Genomic DNA, 23,338 nt, shown 5'->3' with positions numbered 1-23,338 from the left:
AACATACCAGTAGGGGATGGGCTGAGAAGAAGGGAGGGGAAGGGCACACTGCACACTCAAACTCTTCATGTGAGAGCAAAGCAAGGCCACCAACAGTGAGGCCCACCAGAATTGTGGTTCAAAAACAAGTTTACCCTGTAGCCATGGTCAAAGGCAATCTACCTCAACTTGGCAAAAAGTGACTGTTTTTACTCATGGGACAGCTGGTCTTAACATTGCTGTTGCTGTGGCACTGCTGTGGCAAAGCATTTCTTCAAAACAGGAAACTCCCCCCTTCCCACCCCACATATCCCTGGATATGAGCCACACCTTACCCCGCGCTGCTCTGATCTACTCTGCCCAACAGCACGCAGGCCTGTTCGCAGTCTTTGAACTGGCTGTTAGCTAGGTGGAAGTGAAGCAGTCCTCAGCAAAGGACACGCAGCTCCACATAACAAAACAAAAAAAATTTAAATCAACTAAAACTCTTGATATTTAATCGCCTGCTGAAAATATCGTAACTTGTAGAAAAAAAGAAAAAAAAAAAAAAAAAACCACATACAACCTCTGACAAGGATGTCTGCATGTCGGTGAAAAACCATTTTGATCTTTAATCAGCAGGTCTTTTCCCCTTGAAAATAATTCCTGGTTTAATCTACAAGATACATATAAGAGGTAAAACATGCCTGTAATTCTTGTTGCTCTTTAGACAGCATCTTCTGCAAGATGTCCACTTTCTGGTTGTGCATAATGTTATTCTCTTCCTGTTCAGGAAACAGGGTTGAAGATTATGAGGATGAAGAGGAACAAAGGACATAAGGAGACCACATGGGGGGGGGGGGGGTTTATAAAAACACAGCAAATCAGTGAAAAGGAGAAAAGGGCAAAACGGGGGCATGAGAGCAAACAGAAGAAGTGAGGACACAAGGGGAAGTACAATGCAGGGTTAGGGAGAGTAAAAAGATTTGCCAAGTGAGGTGAACAGGACATGAAGATGAAAAATGGGCAAGTAGTGATTCTAAGGACACTGGATGATATGGGTGAAGCAATGAGGTGAGAAGGTGGAAAGCAGGGTAAAGGCTAGTCACGGAAAAAGGAGGAAGGGAAAGCAGAAGAGTGAAGAGAGTAAGGAAACGTGGATCATACCCAGACCGGCACGGGAGCAGTGATGGTGGTTCCCGCAGAGCGCTCCCCCTGAGCAGGACTGGGAGACTGAGGTGAGTTGATCGAGTCCCCCTCACCCTCTGACAAGGGGATCTGGGGAAGCCCCGGGGGCCGCCCCAACACTGTAAGGGCCACATAGGAGCCCGCTTCAGAGGAACAACATGGGAGCAAAGAAAAAGAAAAGACAAATTTAGCTGCAAAAAGCAACAGCATTCCATGTGAACATGTGAGAAAGTCAATGGTCTGACACAGCATACAACTAGTCCGCCTTGGTTTTACCGAGAAGCAAACTCAGAAGTTCAAACATGCAGCACAGGGAATGGCTCATCATCAACCCATTTATATATGTAAACAAGCACAGCAAAGAAGGATGTGCACCGCACACGTACTTACATTTGATTAACTTCACAACTTCTACATGGTTTGAATGCGTTACTAAGGTCCCATTCACCTGCAACACACACACACACACACACACGCACACAAGATAATCACAACCAAAAAAAAGGAAAATATAGCAAGGTGCCTTTCCCACAAGTTTTCAGGTTTACCATCCATTGTGATCTCTGTGGTTTCTACGGTCTCTTCTTTTAGAAAAGTAGGAAATTCTGAAAAATATCTATAACTGTATTAGCCCAAGTCATACATGTCTTTCCCCTCCTGTAAAGTCCTTTCTTTATCTCACTGGGCAAGGAATGTTCTAGTTCTGCACTCCATCCAGCAGGTGGAAGACTGGAACACTCAACTTGAATAAGACACCACTGAGCAAAGTCTGCAGGACAGAAACCTGGAGGAACCTTGGGACATCCACAATGATACCTTAATGATCCTGTCTCCGGTCTGAACACCAGCACGCATCGCAGCGCCATCTGCAAGAGGAAAACAGAGAGATGACACTGACAACAAGCTAAAATCTAATCTCATATACAATGGCTCATCACACTACAAATGGTCAAAATATGAATCTTTGAAGAGAAATATTTTCTGGTTTATTTTTAATTACATTTTCTAAAATTTGTCTGCAGCATAGCGAATGCAACCTGCATTTATGCATTCAACCGATACATGTAAGGAAAGGGCACCCAAACAGCAGTGTCTGAGCACCTTAATTCAGTTTACTACACACAGTTTCTGTTTACAGTGCCTGTCTGGTGTCTGTAATAAGATGACAAACAGTGGACAATTTTATGGAATGAAATGATCATAGGACTGAGTATGTAGGGGATAAAATATTTTTTTCACTCATTTTAAACATTTATTTCTCAGCATTTATTTCAGTAAAACATATTGTTCAATTTAATGAAGCTTGAAGTTAATAAAAATGTTAAAAGGTTTTGTAGTTTGTTTTTATTATGACTATTATCTGACTCCAAGGTTTCTTCAGAATCTAACAAGCTAATCAAGTAAAAGTGACTTTTGAGTTACTAAGAAAAAGAATTAGACTTCCAGTGCCAGTTGCATTTCTAAGGTAAGAAGTCAGCTGTTTCTAACCATAAAAACCCAAACACAAAGCAGTAAGAGGCTCTGGTGAACAGACCTGGTATGAAACAACATCAGTATGTTTCATTGATCTGGGCTTTGTGGGAAACAGTAGTAAACGATAATTAAACTGCATTTCCAGGCTAATAGAAGGATTTACAAAGATCCACTCGGGCCACAGATCCAAAAAAAGGCTGTTTATTTAAGAGAATGTTGAACTTAAGGAAATTCTCTTCAGAAGAAAAAATTAAAGGTAATTTTATGAAGAATTTATAATAAAAAAAAAAAGTGGTACCATCAAGTTTCTGACTGAATTGAAAGGCTGTATCTGTGTAGGCAGGCAAGTAGGGCTTCATGCTAGTTTGAGAAAACCCTCACTAAATGTCAGTTCTGGTTTCAAAAGCCAGTTTAATAACAGACAAGCAGCAAGCCGGGCTGCAACCCTGTCACATAAGTGAAGGGCTGCTTGTAGGGCTGAACCCCAAACAGAAGGCTCATCAAGGGAAAGAGGGATCATTAAGGGATAACAGTCCAAAAAGAGGGGTGGGGGTCAGATGCAGCGCAATCGCACGCATTTGCCCCACAAACAGTAAACAGTTGAGACGATCTGCCCTCTTCAATCAGGGGCACGGTAAATAACACTTAGGCACATTTCGTCGGCAGAGATTGTCTGCATGTGTCAACAGGGGTAGATACTGCATCACCAATTGGGTGGAAGGCTCCAGCTCTGGCCAGTGGTTAACAGGACTGTTTAGGGCTGAAAAACCCATTTGGATGCTACATTCTTCGAATTTCAGTGAAACAGTGGAATGCAAGTGACAGTAACATGTATTTGTTATGGCAACCCCACTGAGTGGTTTAATTTCAAGAAGGTGACTGATTTTGTGGATTGTGCTAATGCTCAGACACAATGCCACTGTTTGAGCTGCTTATGTTGACACACTACTCACAAAGGCTGTTCTTACTTTCAGGATCAAAACCCTGCCGTCTACTACTCCTCTGGTAGGGATAGACAAATGTTCCCTGATTCAAAAGCAAAGTTTTACTCTAATGTAACTGGGATCTTTTCAAAAGAGATGCAAAATCTTTCTTTATTCTAGAAGCAGGAAATTAATAATACTGACAATATAAAACCAGAGTAAATATTGTTCTAAATCTTATAAACACCATGCCTATTGGCCTATATGCTTACTCCCTCACATGCACATGACAGCATAGATGAACCTACAGTCAGACACATGCAGCCACATAAAAATACCATGTGTGCAACTGCATACACAGACACAAAGAAATGAATGAGCCCCACTGGGTGGGGCAGTGGTGCTTACCTTCTTTGACAAGCTGCACAAACACAGGGTTGTCTCCGCTCACAGTCAGCCCAAAGCCATTGTCATCTTTCTGAATGATCACACATCGCTGAACGAGCCCTGCCGAGAGGAACAGTAGAGGGATAAGGATTAGGGGATCACGCCAATGCTGGCCGAAATATACAATTTCATATTTCCTCCTTTGGCGTGATACGTGCCACTCTGTACAGTCTATCACCCACTGGACAGTGAATTCAACTACAAGTGGGAGTCTTATGGCACAGCACAGCACACGCTGCCTTGCAAGTCTCACTGTTCCATGGCTGAACTGGACACACACTGCTGGGGGAGGGTGGCACGGGGTGGGCTGGAGCTCCAAAACAAAAGGACAATAAGGTGGGCCAATGATTTTCTAGCAGGTTGGTCTAAGTGTTTGCTTGGGGCAAGGTCTTTAGCCTCTTACAAAGTATCTTTAACACACAACCAGAGTTAGCAGCTCCTAACAACCTAGCATCAATCCTCAGGTCCTAAGCTACTCCTTGCCCATTGGATACACACTGCGCCATGGCCTTTGAGTGTGTGTTGCAGGGTGTGTCTGTGAGAGACTTGGCCAATACATAGCAGTCAGAACATGCTATGGTTTTTAGTAAGATGCCGGACCCGACAAACACCCACAGAAGAGAGTCTTGCCACTCACTTATCATTAACACCTGGAACTCAAAAACATATCCACAGCAGTAGGCTCTGCTGAGTACACATTCTCACCTTTATCACAGTGGGGGAATCGCAGAGTCCTCGAGGAGATCATGAATAGGGTTTTTTTGCAGAATGCTCTTACACTGCCCCTCAATGCTGAAAGGTGGGTGGACGGCACTGAGAATGTTGTGGGCGGTTGTCAGTGAGCAGCCCATGGCACAATGACCTTCATGAACACAGCGGAGAAAAGGCACTTCCTTGTGGAAGTTCCCCTACACACAGGGCCTCCGTGTCACAACGCAGGGCACGCTGTTCCCCTAGCACTCAGCGTCATTCACTGACAACACAGTCACCTCACACCCCATGTCTTGAAGGCTCCCCTTCACGAAGAAAACATTGCATTTCTTCTTTCCTTTAAAGGACTTTCATGTCATTTGAAACCGAGCATTAGCTCACGTGTATTTGTTCCCCTGCCATCCTGGCTAACTGAAAGAGTGCATTTACAAACCATGATGGAAGCCAAACATCACATGGATGTCTAGTTGATGCACAGACATGGATGGGCAGGTGTGTCTACCCCCTTCTCTTGCACAACTCTTTGAAAGTGATCATTTCCCAAACTGCAACACATGAAGTATTTGCTGTGCAAACACACACTTCAGGGTGACATCCTGCAATCGCATCTGTGCAGACTGTACTCAAGGTTATTTGTGTTGAAAGATCCAGTGTGGGGAAAATCATCACTAATTACAGCTATTCACTTCCATTGATGTTGACATATTATTCAACTCATTTTAACTCTTCATTTTCTTGCGAAAAACCCTTACTATTCCACGTAATATTGAACAAACCAGATTACAAGAGTTGTGAAACTCAACCGAACAACTTTCAGGTGCCCAATGCACCATTCCTCCAGCTGCCATTTACGTGTTTCGAACTCTGCTAGTCCATACCAGTGAGACTAGTGTGCTGGTGACTCCTCACCCCACCCCTTGAGGAGGCCCAAAGCTTTGCAACATTCAGCAAGGAAGGAATAGTGTTAGACAGGTTGAGAGCACACAGGGACGTGTTAGGGAGATGAGGTCCAAAGTGGTGGTTGCAGGGGCACACAGGACCAGCTTACCGCAGGGCTCCGGCTTCCCCTCAGCTACAACACAGTCGCTCTTCTGCACTGGCAGCTCTGTGCAGTGTGGCACAGTTACAGCAGAGCGCAACCAGGATGCATGGAGGGGGGGGGGGGTCAACAGGGGACACCAAATTCAAATGACAAATTAGGCAGGAAAAAGAACCGAGTTAAGAGAAGTGTGGAAATCCCCGTCCTGCCAGTGCGAGGGAATCGAGAGGAAACAGCACTGTGCTCAAATCTGCTCACAATGGCCCCATTCTCTGCTCCACCAAAACAAGTTTTCATTATATTCATGCAATACAAATTACCAATAGCCATAATTAATCATTCAATTATCAACAATTACAACTTGTGTAGAAATACTGTGATATACAAATATATTTTTACTGCTAATTTCACATTCTGATAACAGCAAATAAAGGCCACATTAACTTTTCGTGAAATACGGTATTGAGGTTTTCTCTAAGCATGGCTGTAAGTGAAACCACTGCATTTCAAACAGCAGATTTGAGCACAGGACGGGGTATCCACACTCCAAAAGAAATTAGACGAGATGTCAAAATAAAACAACTGAACTTAAAAACAGATCAGATAATGGATGTTAAAATCATGCAACAAGGGAGAAAAGTAGCTGAAGGGCACTGAGGACCCCCCCAAACCATAAAGATGAGAACAGTATAAATGAATAACCCGAATAAGTGTTGTTGTACTGTTAAAAACTACTGTACTTGCAGAGTGCATAAAACAACACTGATGCTTCACTCTTTCCGAAAATAAAACAAACAAACAAACAAACAAAGGAATAAATAAATTAATTAATTACTTTCACAAGGCTCACATTACTGTCTGTCTGAATCACCCTTTTTTTGCCACCAAACTCAAAGGAGATCTGGAAAGGTAGACAGAAAGTGATTTTGGAAGCATATCCAAAGTCCAAAAGTAGTAAGCCCACCTGGTCACACATCCATGCTCCTGTCATAACACTACTTGGCACCTCTTGGTTCTCTATATACTGGCCTGCTGGTCAGACAGTCCTCTCAAAAGATCTCTCAGCCAGACACCCAGTCAAAGATTTATCCAATACCAGCCACAGTGCTTTGATGCATCTACCAGTTTCACTGCCTTTCACTTACTGTAACTTACTGAGAGACTCAAAAATTCAGACTGGAGCAGTCCGTGATTCTTCATACAGAGCAGCTAGACACAAGGCTGCTGTGTTTCATTTGAAGTATACTGGGTCCTCAACATACAAACATAATGGGGACCAGAACACTGCTCATAACTAGATAAAATTCACTTTGGAGTTATGAATGTATCACCAAGTCTCATTCAATAAAAGCTGAATAACATCAAAGTCCACTTCTGTATTACTCTCTCCAGTTATTACAGAGTTAGGTTCTGCAAAACCCTCTGAAAAAGCTATAATAAATAACACTCCCATCCATAACTTCTTATTCATCAAGGTCTACTGTGTCCCAGAAAAACAGGAGGAGGGAGGGTGTAACCCAAGAAGTCATGTTACTACACTATAGTATAAACACCTATCACCTTTAAACTACATTAAAACTAAACATTGTTTAAAATCCCTGAAAAATAATAAACGCATAATGTCTCGCTTTATTTATGGCTATAGCTATACAAATATGTAAACACAGCATCAGTAAATACAAAATAATTTAATTAAAATCATTTTTCATTTTAACACTATGAACTACATAAAAACTAAAACTACATCAAATCACACATCTTGTCCATCACAAGTCTGTTTCTTAACTACATTCCCAGAGATGGTGAATCTCTATTGATACAGGACAGGTAGACAAGCATTCTTTGAGACTTTTGCATTTTACTGATAGAGCTCAAAACTTCAATAAAAATATTTTAAATGTCACCTTAAAATCCAAATAAAAGTAAGCAAAATAACTTAGAAAATGAATGCATGATTTGCTTGTGTAAGAATCACTGAAATGCTCACAATTCTGAGTAGATTCAAAATTATCGTATGGGGCATGTTCTAATATTTAATATTACAGCAATCAGGAGACTATAACCTTTAAACATACACTGACAAAGGCATAAAAAAACCACAACTGAAAAAATAAAATTCCAAAAACACATTCGAATAGTCATTAAAAACACAGTAAAAGCAACAATGTGTATATTCAACAACCCTGCAAGAAAAAGTGTATGATGTACGCTTGTTATGAGCTTACCTGTGGGGTCAAACTCATGTGAGGGGGGCACTGCAGCTTTGTCGCTCTTGGGCTTCTTGTCTGGTGGATGGTCCTTACTGAGAATGCTGCTTGTCCTGTGGGTGACACCAGGAGCCTTTAAAATTCCTCCAACATGACAGGGTAGCTTGGGTCACAGCTTCTGAGCATGTCAACCTACTATTAGACACATAGTAAAACAATTATGTGTGATCATTTCCCTAATTCCGAGTGCACAAACTAATCACGGAGCCTTTTTCGGACTAATTCGGGCCGATTCCACACTAGAGAGAGGCCCCCTTAGAACAGTCTCTGCGAGTTAACCAAGCGCACCTGGAACAAAGGTGACAGACCACGCTGCGGCTCAAGAGGACACGGACGACTGTAGTTACACCCTGAACTCAAAAAATAATCAGACACAACTAGGAGCTGAAGCTACTGCTTCTACATTCTTTACATGGCACCTGAGGGCATTTCAGGACAGCATGTTGAAGAGTGTGACCTCTGAAGGCCTCTGGGCTATCCAGAGGGATATTAGCACTGGTCCTAGTCTGTCCCACTGTATAATTCTAAATAAATTAAAAAATAAAGACATTAAACCCATAAATGGAAATAATTTTTTCAATCATATAAAAAAGTTTACTAGAACTGTGCACTTACAGTATAGTTTTTGCCAGATCTCATTTGGTATATTCAGCCCCTTAACAGATAAATTTTTCAAACCATTAACCAAGGCACATAATCATTACAAGTAGCTAACAAATAATGATTCTTATTTTTTCCATTTAAAGAGAATAATTTAAACATTTTTGGAGATTTTTCTCACTGTTATTACAGATATTCATCAAATAATTCAAGGTAAACCAGCAGGTCGCATAGTGCTTAGAGCTGTGGACTTGCACTCCAAAGGTCGCCAGGTCTTTCTGAATTGTTGCAGCAAAAATATGCAGCAGTATCAGTGGGTAAATTATTTCAAATTGCTAAATATATAAACCTAACATTGTAAGGCCCTTTTCTCCAGTATCAAAAAAGTCGATTAAATGAATGTGTAAATCAGAATGAGTTTTATCGGCCAAGCATGCTGATGCTACATTCATTTTAGAAAATGCCTAATTATTCCTGAGGCATTATGACCAGTTTAAGATTATTCAGATTATGAGATGCTTTAAATGAAAGCCATCATAAGAATAATGGAGGAGGGGAGAGAGAGAGAGAGGGGGGAGGAAAAAAAAAAAAAACATCATGCCCAGAGCAGAGCAGGAAACCAGTGTATACCATAGTTCTGCTGTTTTAGCTTTTGTGCTTTTTCAGGCCACGGGCTCCGTGTTGAAGCTTTGTGTCTTCAAATGATTCCGTGCCTAAAGTCACTGAACCAGGAAATCACTGGAAAAATTTAAGATTTGTGGTTCAGGACGTATTGCCAGATTTGTATATGGGGAACAGTTAACACACACACACACACACACACACATTTTCAGAACCGCTCATCCCATACGGGGTCACGGGGGAACCGGAGCCTACCCGGTAACACAGGGCGTAAGGCCAGAGGGGCAGGGGACACACCCAGGACGGGACGCCAGTCCGTCCACAAGACACCCCAAGCGGGACTCGAACCCCAGACCCACCGGAGAGCAGGACTGCGGTCCAACCCACTGCGCCACCGCACCCCCTAGGGACAGTTAAGTGAAATGTAATCGAGTGTTTCCATTTTCCTGTGTTACATCATGAAAAATAGATATTATAAAGATGCTTACATTGAAAAGAACATTATTATGCTTTATTAAAAAAATAACTAGACCACATCAAATGACGGTAGACTGCATTTAGCACATTTCAATGTAAAATCCCCACTAAGGCTGTAAAAAATGTGTGTGAGAGACTGTGTGTGTAGGGAGGGGACAAATGACGTATTTATGAAAGTCGGAGATATGTCTCCCTGTCCCCCATTCTACACCCATGCAGTGGAAGCCCTCCCTCAGAGCCGGCAGTGAGGTCAGTCCCCTTGGCACAGCTGCTCTCAGCTCCCTCTGAGGGGCCTCTGTTCCCGAGAGGGGACAATGGCGGGTGCACTGGAGAAGAGGCCTCATTGTCCTCCCATCCGTTTCAGACCATGAGCTCAGACACAACCCCCAAAGAGGCTGCTGTGGCCACTGACTTGCAGGGGCTCTGTGTCTTCTTTCTGCTTTGCATACCAATACTCGTAGATATGTAGATAGAGAGTTTGAAGAGAAAAGAACAAAGGGTGCCCTTCTTACCTGGTTGCTTTTTTGGGAAACCTGCAAGACAAAAGAAACACATTTCTCTTATATAGCCTGTTTACAGAGTTATAATGCATACAGTGCACCATCAACCTACCAGTATGAAATCACATTGTCATAGCCATAATCTGTGCATGCACAGGCAATGCAGTTAAAAATAATGATAGAACAAACAAGAAAGGTCCAATGTTTGGTATACTGAAAAATACAAATATTATAAATCAAATATTTTCAGATTGTAAAAACTTGAAGTTATCCCATTTGGATTAACAAACAGCCATCCTATATGGGCAAATCTGTAATATTCAGGTATCAAATTACTTCAAAATGACTCAAAGACAGTTAATGTTATTGTACGTTCACTGGGTCCTCAACTCAGAAATGCAAGTGGGATCCAAAAGCCTGTTCACAACTTGATTTTCTCCTATGTCCAACCACTACATGATAATCGATGCTTTGTTAATAACAGACACATCCCTCAATTTACAACCTAACACAGGTTAGGCTATTAAAACAACTAAGACAAAGCAGGCGACAATAGTTTTCTAATCTAACATTTCCATACATTCCCTTTATCAGAAACCATCTATTCATCTTCAGTAACTGCTTGTCCTAAATCAGAGGATGGAAGGGTGTAGAATGAAGGTAGGCTTTTACCTTTACTGCATTCCTTCTGAGTGCATTTTACTCCCAACCAATGGTGAGAAGCAGAAACACAGATGATTTTTGCTATGAATAACTAAAGAAAGTTAAAAAGGTGCAAAAAATTGTTAAAAATTAGACACTTGTATCTTTGAAAACTTTTAAATTGAACGAATTTATATGAGTACACCATGGCAGTCGAGTGAACAAAGCAGTACAGAGCTGTCATCAGCAACGACCTGTATCTCTTCCTTATCTTATTTCATTTAAAAAAATCGAGTGCTCTCACTCAGTTCACGTCATCTGTCTGCTGCTGTCCAACCACAATGAGGTCCATCAATGGCCCATTTACTCTGGATAACACATAAGCTGCTCCCTGGTTTCAGACTAAAAATCCAGGATAAAGTATTCCATTAACAGTTATTAATCTGCAAACTGCATACTGTTAATTGGAAATAAACCCATACACACCTCAGGCATTGACCCCCCCCCTCTACCCCATTGACTGGCAGGTCCTTCAGAAATTAACATCCTACCCAAGTAAAGGCTGCTCAATTCCTTTTTTATAAATAGCTGGGGAATTATGATTTTTTTTTTTTTTTTTCATTCCCTCCCTTCACCGGGTGGTTTTTTGTTTTTGTTGCTGTTCCTTCCCTGAAACAATGGTTCGGTGCTTGAAACAATGGCGCTCACGTCAAGCCAACTGTCTACACTGAGGCATTGTGGGACAGATTCCCGGAAACAGCGAGCGACTCTGGCAAGGCTCCCATTTCCTGAGTGTGTGAAAAGGGGAGTAGGAGACACAGGGGAAGGTGGGGGGGGGGGGGGGTTCTTAGCTGAAGGGAAGGTAGGGGGCAGGCTTTGGCAAAGCCCTAGCTTACTCCTGATGAGCCTCTGTTCAAGACTGCTTGTATGTCCCACAAGCCTTTTCCAAACAACAAAGGACAAAGCATCAAGGAATCAAGGAAAAGAGGAGCTTGTGTTGCTCCACTATGCATGTTGCACTGGGGTAACTGCATACTGAGTGTCCATTAGGGGAAAGTAACATTTCAAAATCTGTTCACTGCTACTGGTTTGGGCATAGCCGCAGCACAGTGGGGGGGCAAGATTTGCAGAGATCGTACCAAAACAACTACATGTCAGCTAAGACGTTTCACAGATGAACAGAGCATTAAAATCCCACCAACGTGTGATGATAGGGTAGCCAAAGAAAATTACAAGTTCCCTCAGATACAGACTGGTCAAAGCAGAGGCAACTGAAGGTTAATTTGAGGATTTAAAAGACAGACAGGCCCATGTAATATTACCTGAAAGGCACAATGATGTACCGACAGCAACCTGAAAGCAACAGCTTCACTGTCAATCATCTGCCAATTCAGGCAATCCGATCACTTGCACAGGCACAAACACAATGCGTTTATCGAAGTGCAATACCTTTGAATGCGTTACAATAAGCAACAGGGTACCCCACCCCCAAAAAAGTCATCTGACAAGCAGCTTCTGATGAGTCAGTGCATGAAAGATTATTCCATTTTGCTAATAAATGATTTATCCACACAAGATGTGAAATGAGAAACAAACTGAAAAGTTTTCATTTCTCTTTAGAAATGTATCACCCATCTGAAAAGTAAAAAGTAAAAATATTTAAAACAAGGTCAAAAGTAAGCCATCAGTATAAAAATAGCAAGTAAAGCATCTGTGAAATTAGAGGTGATGTTAAATCATCAGCATAACCTCAAACACATTTAATGCTCAAAAAAATTCCAAAAGGAAATTTCAAGGCCAGCAAAGCCTTCAGTGTGAAAGACGACACACACACACACACACACACACACACACACACACACACACCAGGGCAGGGCCATCCATGTAAGGGTGCTACACTGAATGGGATCCTGCAGGTCTACAGTTGCTCCAATACACAGTCACTGTGTACACAACCACATTAACACCCCGCCCTTTATCAATAGGGAATGCATTTCTACTTTCTTTTAGAAGGCTAATATATAATAGGAGTGTAATGATCAATTCCATGTGTCAATTTACAGGAAATCGTGTGTAGTTTTAATAAAAAAAAAAAAAAAATTGAAGTAGTGCAGGTGCAAAAGAAAGTGAATCCAAAGTTGCATTGGTTAAACGAAGTAGGCAAGTTGAATCGGGGGTGCAAGTCATTAATTAATATCTTTAAGAGATTATCTCAACAACTTAGACTTTATAAGTTTATTTTAGTCTTTTCAACAAGAATAATGACTATCCATATAGGATTCACATACTTTCAAGCAGCACTGTATATGGCAAACTGCTGTGGCCGAACTGTCGTTCCAGTAACAGAGAACCATGATAGCAGGCCCAGAAATGACATCAAAGGAAGTGGAATTTGCTCTTGCAAAAGAGGTAAGACGTGCAAAGCCCTGCACTAATTTGGACTTGTTTGTCAATTATGAATTCCGGCAAGAAAAGAGACTTCCCTCCAAGGTGGATCTGGCAAGTCAACTCCCACCATTATGTCACAACATCCTTCCTGACTAGAAGCAAAGTTATCCTGGCTTCCCATACAAACCCAGTGCAACTCACTTACTGAATAAAGCAAAAAGGCTATCAGTGCAGAGACAGACAGCAAAGTAGACTCTGGATGAAGGGACGTTAAGAAGGCTGCTTTGACGGACATGGTGCAATGAAGGGAAATGAAACTCGCCGAACTGTCCGAAGAGAAGCTAAAGAGACACTGAGGAGCAAAGATGACTGGAAAAGAAGGGCCAGCTGGGGGGGGGGTTTGACTTGTGCTCAATTGAGACTTTGTATTAATGTGGGAGAAAAGCCGTGTGTCCAGCCAAAAGGGCCGAGGGTGAGGACGGTCGGAATAAGAAAGGAATCATAGACGAGCGCTGCTCTGTGAACAGCTTTCAAAACACAGCCTGAGTGGGTGGGTGGGGCAGCAGCAGAGGCTACATGTGAAGAGGAAGCAGTCTGGGATCTGGCTTGCTACCCCCCACCACAGGAGACAAAACAGACGCAGGGATCTTGCCCTTCCCATCCTTCTGCTCAGTGTTCGCCAGACAGCTTGTTGGCATCTCCCACTGCCCTCTTGCTGGCTCAGCTGTGCCAGAAATGAGACTCCTTTAAATAAAACACTCTTGTATGTAATCTGCACGCTGAAAGTAATACTCGGCGTTTAACAAACATTTAACTAAACAAACTGAGGTTGCAATGGGGCCTATTTAATCAGCCCGTTGTTCTCAAACCGGTATGTCACCACCCATCACCGTTTGTAAACGGAATCGAGCGCGTAGTAGTACAGGTTCAAGCGTTCGTCTCTGAAAGTGTAATAACCATCAGAGTCCGTCACGAAACACTGAGGCGGCAGGAGGCAGGAATGGGAACCGCACGCCAACATTGATCCCTTTTGTTTGTAAACAATCTGTTCTGAAAGCACGACTTCTGAAGCGGCATCTCAGGCTGATTCACTGTAGGCCACTATACGCAGCATCGACACATTCCGTTCAACGCTGAGCCCTGCAGCAGGGCTGCTGCCAGCTACTAGCCAACGTAAATGAAATCACACACGTCCAGCAACAGCTAAGTCAAAGCTCTCATGAACAACATCTATAAAGTGCCAGTAGTCATTTGAGTCTTCATGGCCTGATGCCAGCCACGAGTGGCAGAAAAACAGCCACCTGTTCAGTGGCGTGCCCCTAGAGGATCTTCATAAGAAATGCGTCCTGTCGTCAGTAGAGGTGGGTTTTTTTCCCCTACAGGAATTGCACTTTTCAGAGTAGACTGACCATTAGCATTTGTTAAATTTTTGTCATCCTCTTTTCGTCACTAGAAATTTTACAACATTTAATGTTTTACCTTCCTCTCCTTAAAACTATGTCGTCTTCTGCGGACTTCACTAGCTATAGTCAGCAATCAATCACGGTGACATTTGCGGTGACTTTTGTCGACTGTATTTCCCAAAATTGCTAGCAATAAGATCAGTGAGTTTAGTGTTGACTAAATAAAGCTATAATTGTTGCATCCTGCCTTCATTGACAACCTTGTTCATTTGCTTCCAAGGAAGTGAATTCAGGAGAAGTGTAAGTTTAAATATATTTAATATGTTAGTGTTTTTTTTTTTCCCTGTGCTCCAAGAATTGAATTGTATACATGTTTAACTTATATGGTGAGGCAATTCGTATTTGTTAATTTAAGTCTCTGTACTAAATCTTTTTTGCATTAATAGAGGTTGACAGTAAATTAAAATAAAATTAATAAAACTCAAAATCTCACACACACACACACACACACACACACACACACACTTTCTGACCCGCTTGTCCCATACGGGGTCGCGGGAAACCAGAGCCTAACCCAGCAACACAGGACGCAAGGCTGGAGGGGGAGGGGCCACACCCAGGATGGGACGCCAGTCTGCCGCAAGGCACCCCAAGCGGGACTCGAACCCCAGACCCACTGGAGAGTAGGACCCGGCCAAACCTGCCGCGCCACCGCACCCTCCTAACTCAAAATTACACAGGTTCAAAAAGTATCATTCATAAGTAATTAATATTATCAGTAATCACAAACTGAAACCCAGAAGCTGGTAATTCATATTTGTAGGAAGCGTTTTAGTCACGAGTGAACTTACAACGTTCACTCACATAAGTGAACATGTAAGTTTACAAGTAATATCTAGAGAGTTCCGACATATCTAATTGATGTTAAAAATGTTGAATAATAAGCTAGTTGCACATGCCTCAGAGTTTGAAGGTCAGCAGTGGTAGTTCACAGATTTTTGAAGGTTTATTTTGGTGAATTATCTACTTCCATTTAGTACAAAAGCTGCACCCGGCATAGTTATGACAAATTTTCACATTTGTTAAAACAATTCAAATAATTTTCTGAACTTGTCCTAAATAAATCACTACCAAGCTATATAACTCCCAATTAGCTAGACTGAGCATATCAACAAGTGAGAATGGGACTAACCCAATGCAGTTTTACCTTTCTTTGGATTTCAAGCATCTGAACTTACTGGCCATTTGTTACCTTGTGTCTAGGTTTTCTTATTATGGGACAGTCAGTGTAGCAATTAGGGATAATGACTTGTAACTTAAGCGGTTGTCTGTTCGAATCCTAATCCTCCCACTGCTCTATTGGCCTTTGAACAGGAATTTATATTTAACTGCTGTAGTTAGATGAACTGCTGTTTAAATTAGTAAAGTACTGTAAATCACTAAAAGGAAAACAAAACTCCATTAAATGGCAAACAAATTATATAATCTGGGGTAGCACATGGAATCACGTGGTGGTTAGAGCTGTCACCTAGCAGTCAAAGGAGACAAGTTTAAATTCCTGCTCCTACTATAGTAACCCTACCAGGACACTTACACTGAATTGTGCCATTAAAAATGCCCAGCTGTATTAATGCGTAAACCTTGTAAGCAATTAAGACGAAAAACCTAAAACTGAGTCACCTTGTACAAAAGGTGCCAACTATACCAGCGATCAAGCTCGCTAGCAGACTACTGTCTTTTTGTAAGGTTTTTAGGAATACAGTTTATTTCCCATTAGGGGCAAATCATCTCCTGTGGATTACTGGGTCAACTCTGGTATTAGGAATTATTTCAGATTTTAGATTTCACACTTGCTCCTAGCCTTTGCTGCAGCAGAGTTAATCCTGTTTGTGGACTGTGACCAAAGACATGCCTAGGGAATTCAGGCAGCTAAATCCAAGCGATCAACATCAGCGCACCATAACTAAACACAAGTCACCCAGGGAGGTGACCGGCTCTCTCTGAAGTGTGGGCACGGGACGAATTGAACCCCAGAGGTCTGGTTTTGGCTCCTGAGAAATGCCAGATGCAGATTCCATCTACCCCTTAATATTACCCATGGGGTGAGAAAAAGCCAAGTCCCTTGATTACGGCACCTCGTAGCAGAAAGCCAAGGTTTGCATATTCTCCAGGTGGAAAACATGGGTATTTACCAGAAAAACCCTTAAGGTGTGACATTAACCAAAAAACCCAGCACTTACCATGGAGGTAGATAAGAAGAGTGACAAGAGTATGCTGATGGTTTGAGGACTTCATGAATTGATGACTGACTTTAGTTAACCTAAACTATCCACTGTAGTCCCCCCCCCCCTCCCCACACTAAATGCCTGTTCCATGAAGCAAATTGGGGTAAGAATAGAAGTTGGGGAAAAAAAAACCTGAGAAAAACAACCACTCTGTGCATTCACTCCCCAATCCATCTATCCATTATTCCAAAGCCAGCAGATGACAGGAAGACACCTATTCCATAGCACCTCATAGATCTCCTATATTGACTTTAGCAGGGCTTAGAAGCCAATCCCTGGCCAAAAAAAAAAAAAAAAAAAGACTTCTGAACCCAGCCATAAGAATATAGAACTTGTTTGAAGCTGCAACTGCTGTTAATAGCAGGATTTCACTACCAATATTTATGAAAAATTAACCATGACCAAACACTTCTTTACTACTTTATCAAAAAATGCTTGTCCTCATGCAAGACTGTAGAAGTCCTGAGCAAATCATGGAAGTAGTCAGTGGGCAAGGTACACTGCATTTAACTGGAAAATTCCTTTACAAAGATGATCAGTCCCAATAGACAATACAGAATCTTTTAATCATATTTAAATCTAAAATCTTCTGTAGGAGTATTGAACATGTGTGCACATAGCCAGATGTACTGGTGCAAGTGTGGCGTAAAGAAGAATATACACATTGTGGAGGGGGTGGCCAGCTGTTGGTAAGACCAGGGTCTACAAGGAGTAGACACTGGTGGGGATTAAAAAGAGGTCTTTGGTGACAGAGAGCTGTGAATATTCCTTCCTCTTGCACCCGTTACCCCCCCCCAACGGGGTCACAGAGCTGGGGAGTGTGGTGGGGTGTGGCTGCAGCCCTAAGGGGATTCTCTCCTTCTGCTCCAATAACCTCAATCAGTGTACATCCTAACACGTGTACATTTCTTCACGCTAGACTGTCGTTTGCTTTTTTTTTTTTTTTTTAAAATAAATCTTGACAGAATGCACAGGGGGTGGGTGGAGCCAACAGGACCAGCCCGTAGCACAAAAGAAGACAATGAGATCTTGTTGTGTCTGTAGAGAAGCTGGTGATGGCAGTAGGTTTATTTCACAAACAACGCTTAAGGCAAGAGGGTTGGGGGAGCTTTGCTTGGCCAAAGACAACAGGAAAAGATACTCCTCTCTGGTGGGCACAATTCATTAAGTAAAGTTGTATGTACCTCACCACAGAAAGGAGAAAAGACATGTTTTTCTAAGTATCGTCTTGGAGTGCATCCGGTTCCCATAGACAGAGACCATCATAGCACTATGGCTATTGGTTCATCCCTGAGATCCTGCTTTAATCAGCATGTACAGGGCAGCTGGTAGCATAGTGGTTAGAGTTGTTGCCTTTGGATCCAAAGGTGAGAAAAATTAAATCTAAAAATTGCTCCAGTGAAATTACCCAGCTGTGTAAATGGGGAAATAATTGTAAGCTTGTAACACTAATAATAGTGACCTTAACACTACGTTGCTTTGGAGAAAAGAATCAGCTAAATTAATAAATGTAAATAATCAGTCAGAGTGCTCCATGAGGCAAGGACACAAGAGTAAAGGAGATGAGACAGTCTACATTCCATTTTGGCCGTCACATCTAATCTGTCTCTGCACGCAACCCTTCCTCCCTAAAAACGCCACTTCTTTCACACCACCCAGTATGGTGTGAATGACTCCATCACCTATATAGCAATCTAGCAAATCCTGGCAGTTTCTGGATCAGAAGGAGAGTAAAAGGGGTGTAGCTGACCAGAAACGCACCTTCACCGAGACAGAAAAGTTGAGGTCTTGTCTTTGAATAAATCGGTGGACCTTTGAATAATCGGCAACATGAAGCTGAAGGAAAGTCAAAATGGACAAACTACACCATGTGTGAAAGCTAAATGTTAGCAAGTATAAACAAATGTGAAAGACAACAGAATAATTGCTTATATGTTGTGTATTTTCTGAACCTGTTCTGAATGAGTGGAGCTCTTTCAGCAGCCCATCTCAAAGCCTTATTCCTGGTGTACTCCACAAATAGGTTTCCTTAATGTATATTAAAACCCCATCACCTATCTGCGTCACTAATGATACCTAATTGAGCACTCACTCAACTAATAAACTGCAAATATTTAATGGGCTGTCTGTAGCTGATTTGTGAAGAGCAGGTTCCTGGATTCACTTCATCCCTGTCTTAACATATCTGTGAAAAATTACACAAAACAAGCTTGGGTTCTACCTCCTATAGGATGTCCTTTCTACCTGACTGCTGCACAGTGGCCCTTCAGCATGTGTGATCAGAATAAAGCTGAGCTAAATGAAGAACATACTGGAAGGAGCAAAATGCCAAACCCTTCAAGAATGAACCATTTTGCTAGCAGCTTAAGTGAGCTGACATAGTTTTCACTGTGTGTGCATGTTTGGCTGTTTTATCATGCTGAATCCAAAAAGCTGCTTTAGAACATCCAGAGACCAAGCAATGACCCGTAGGGAGTTCCGACAGGGCCTTTTTCAAAGGGTCATGGACACCCAGCCCCCTTGCCGTCATGTCTTGAAGCCTTTAATTAGGGATCCAAAAAACCAACGATCCCTCTGCATACTGGAGACCACGCTTGACATGCTTCACTGTCCATCACCACACTTGTGCCCAGTGCATCCAACCTTGTACACTACATTCTACAGCAGCATGGTGCTCATCTGCCTGCTTTTATGAAGAGGAAAAAACTGTGAATCTCCACTCAGTGCAATCATCTGAAAAGGGATCAAAAGCTACTCACAAGTCCGCTTGCTGTCTGTGTCTATAAAGAGGGGATAACGCATACCCTGCAAGTGCTTGTGGAGAGTGAAGAGGGAATGCTACTTACTGTAGGACAATCTCTGCATTTCATTGTGGGGCTGAAAGTAAGTCTTCCTCCCTGCAGCACTCACTCTGAAGCTGAGCAGTATCAGCATGTCTACTCGAATTAGCATCAAAGAGCTGGGGGCCCTGTATTTACCAACCCGCCCCCTTTGCCTGCCTCTGTAGCACATTCCTGCCCCCTCCTCCTGAGGCGCTGCTCTTACTTCTTAGCATCTCCCTGCCTCTCTAGCACTCTTGTACCACTTGTTCTCCTGTTGTCACCCTAGAATTTTTAAAAAGCAACAAACAGTATGTGGGAAGTATGAGTGCCATCAAGTGCCATCAAACACTGATGATATAGCGACAGGGAGAGCAATATTGACATTACGTTTACATTTATTTATTTAGCAGACACTTTTCTCCAAAGCAATTTCCAGTGAACTCTATGTAGTGTTATCAGCCCACACACTTTATTCACCAAGGTGACTTACACTGCTAGATACACTACTTACAATGGGTCACTCATCCATACATCATGCAATAGGATACTGAGGATTTTGTAACTGCTTAAAACTATATTAAACAAAGCAACTTGCATGTACAGATGCTCCGAGACGTACTATGGGGTGACGTTCCGACAAACCCATCGTAAGTGGAAAAATTGTAGGTCGAAAAAGAATACAGTACCGCACCTACCAAACAGCCTAGCCTAACCTACCTTAAACGTGCTCAGAACACTTACAATAGACTACAGCTGGGCAAATATAAGCAAGACACACAGTCATTTAGTAGACATAATGAGATGCAAAAACACAAAATAAAAAAAAAAAAAATGCTTTCAACACAATATCGGTCGCTTACACTCGTTCGCATGATCGCAAAAGACCGCGAGCCTGGTTGAGCGGATGCTGCGGCTCGCTGCCATTGCCCAGCATCAGGAGAGAGTATCGTACCGCATATCGCAAGCACAGGAACAGATCAAAATTCAAAGTTCAAAATACGAATTCTACCAAATGTGTATTGTTATTGTACCATCGTAACTTCAAAAAAATCACAAGTCGAACCATCATTGTGCATTATCTTTTGCGTCGGAGGTCTGTCGCTGCAGTTCATCATGTTTCAGGTAAGTTTATTTGTTGCTACCACTTTATCCTGACACACATTCTTCTCATGTAGTTGTGTGGATAGATAGAAGCAATCAGTTGTGTGTATGCGTAGTTGTCGGTTGTACTTATTTTTATTGTATTTGCGGTTTGTTAGGGCGCATGCAAAGCGAAAAATTCTGTGTCCCATACTGTAAAGTGGTGTGACTCGGTCAATAAATTAATCAAGTCTGTTGTTTTTGTTACCATCGTCGGAGTAGTTTCGATTAGGACTCTCAGCTGATGTGAATCAGCCTGGTTTAAACAGCAGCTTGTGACCCATAGTGGCAGCCTCTGGGTGCGAAGACTCAGGGTGCAAAGACAAGGGAGTCTACCTGCGGGCGTCCACCGAGGGAGGCTACTGCCACTACGCAAATTCTGTCCTCACTATCATGTTCCGCTAGGGATCATGCGTCAAACATGTCAAACATCAAAGTCGTCTACGACAACCAAACTGTGCGACACCACTGCCAGAGACTCAGACGCTCCCGCTGCTACAGTAATCTGGTTTATCCTCGTCTGTCAAACCCTCCACCCTGCTTCAGTTTCTCCATAGGACTCTGGAAGTGCCAGTCTGTGGTGAGAAAGGATGACTTCATACGAGCCTACGCCTCCCATCTTTCACTGAACCTCCAGGCCCTAACAAACCAGGATCACCCCAGACAACTCAGCCACACCTGCAGCTCTCTCCACTAGCTACTCCTTCTCTCACACCCCTCGTCCCTCCGGCAGAGGTGGAGGCACAGGCCTGCTCATCTCTCCCCGGTGGGAATATTCTGTTCTCCCTCACCACCTGCATGATCTGTCCTCCTTTGAATTGCATGGTGTCTCTATCACTGCCCCAATCACTCTTGTTGTGGTTGTTCTTTATCGCTCTCCTGGCACTCTCAGCTGCTTCTGGGATGACCTTGACATCTTGTTGAGCTCTCTCCCAGGGGACAACACGCCTTTGATTCTCCTGGGTGACTTCAACCTGCATGTCGACGACATTCATGCAAGCGGCCTTCTGCAACTCCTACAGTCCTTCAATTTTTACATTTATTTACATTTTATTCACTTAGCAGACACTTTTCTCCAAAGCGAATTACAATGGATACTATGTTGTGTTACTAGCCCACACACCTTATTCACCAAGATGACTACAATGCTAGATACACTACTTACCAGGGTGTATCGATCTCTCCCTGTCCCAATCCCCTCCTACTCACAAAGCAGACAATTGCCTGACCTTGTTTTCCCGTAACTGTGGCTGTCCTGTCCTCTCTATTACTCCGCTGCATGTCTCTGATCACTTCCTTTCTACCATGCCTCACCACTAATTCCTTCCCTTTTTCTGCACCCATTGTCACCTTCTACCGCAACTTAAAATCTCTCACCTTCCCTCTTTGCCTCTGCCATGCTGTTCGCTCTCCATTCTGCTGCACAGTTCTCAGATCTATCAATAGACAACACCACTAACATTTTCCTTTCTGCCCTATCTTCCACCCTTGACTCTCTCTGTCCACTATCTTCCAGACCAGCACACCCCAGTGCCATCACATGGCTGATCGATACGTTACGCGCTAACAGGACCAAACACTCGGACTTGGATGCCTACAAACTACTCTTAGCTACTTTTCATTCTGCTGTCTCTTCAGTTAAAACTACCTTCTACCACAACAAAATACAGTCTGCAACTAAAGAAACCACACAGACTCTTTGCCACCTTCTCATCCCTTCTGTGTCCTCCGCCACCATCCTCCTCCTCCTTCTCTCATCAACTATCTGATTATCTCACCTGGAACCATCTCCTCAATGGATATCAGTCGGGTTTCAAAGTTTGTCGCTCTATGGAGACGGTGCTTCTGGCGGCGTCTGATGCTCTCCAGTTGGCTAGAGCTGCCTGCCTCTTCTCGGTACTCATCCTCCTCGATCCGTGTGCAGCATTCGCCACTGTCTAGCATTGGATTCTACTCTCCTCTCTTAGCATGGGATCAAAGGAGCGGCACTAAGATGGTTTGAGTCCTACCTATCTGACAGATCCTATCAAGTGGTCTGGCAGCGCTCTTCTTCCTCTCCTCTGCCTCTCTCAACCGGTGTCCCGCAGGGCTCGATAGTGGGTCCTCTTCTCAATCTGCACCTCCTCCCTTGGCCTGGTCATAGCATCCCATGGATTCAAATACCACTGCTACACTGATGATACCTAGCTCTTCCTCTCCTTTCCACCTAGCGCATCAGACATTCCTGCAAGCATTGCTGCTTGTCTGTCAGACATCTCTGCATGGATGTCTGCACACCACCTCCAACTCAACCTCTCCAAAACAGAGATTCTTCATCTCCCAGCTGGCCTGTCTTCCTGTCCAGGTTGATCGAGAGATCATGACAACTTACTTATTTTGCTTACCTCCTCAGCTAAGAGTCTGGGAGTGACGATTGACTCAAGTCTATCTTTTTCTCAGCACATCAAAGCCACA

The 23,338-nt window shown here is 42.9% G+C and overlaps 1 protein-coding gene across 2 annotated transcripts in view; it reads right to left on the bottom strand.

Annotated features, from left to right (window-relative positions):
- The window catches only part of arhgef12b (Rho guanine nucleotide exchange factor (GEF) 12b), a 66,571-nt gene that overhangs the window by 18,041 nt on the left and 25,192 nt on the right, over positions 1-23,338 (bottom strand). Inside the window, exons 2-8 of one of the 2 annotated variants that reach the window (XM_018755370.2) lie at positions 10,217-10,237; positions 7,965-8,059; positions 3,951-4,049; positions 1,963-2,012; positions 1,537-1,594; positions 1,126-1,289; positions 666-743 (exon numbers count right to left, since the gene is read on the bottom strand). In XM_018755370.2, coding sequence (XP_018610886.2) covers positions 666-743; positions 1,126-1,289; positions 1,537-1,594; positions 1,963-2,012; positions 3,951-4,049; positions 7,965-8,059; positions 10,217-10,237 — 565 coding nt within the window. Of the gene's footprint in view, positions 1-665; positions 744-1,125; positions 1,290-1,536; positions 1,595-1,962; positions 2,013-3,950; positions 4,050-4,171; positions 4,225-7,964; positions 8,060-10,216; positions 10,238-23,338 lie in introns of those variants that run through there. The other variant, XM_018755371.2, reaches the window with a different exon arrangement.

Source organism: Scleropages formosus, chromosome 4 (assembly GCF_900964775.1).
Source record: "Scleropages formosus chromosome 4, fSclFor1.1, whole genome shotgun sequence".
NCBI lineage: Eukaryota > Metazoa > Chordata > Actinopteri > Osteoglossiformes > Osteoglossidae > Scleropages > Scleropages formosus.
Note: the sequence above shows the minus strand (reverse complement) of the source record. Positions and strands in the feature narration are given on the sequence as shown.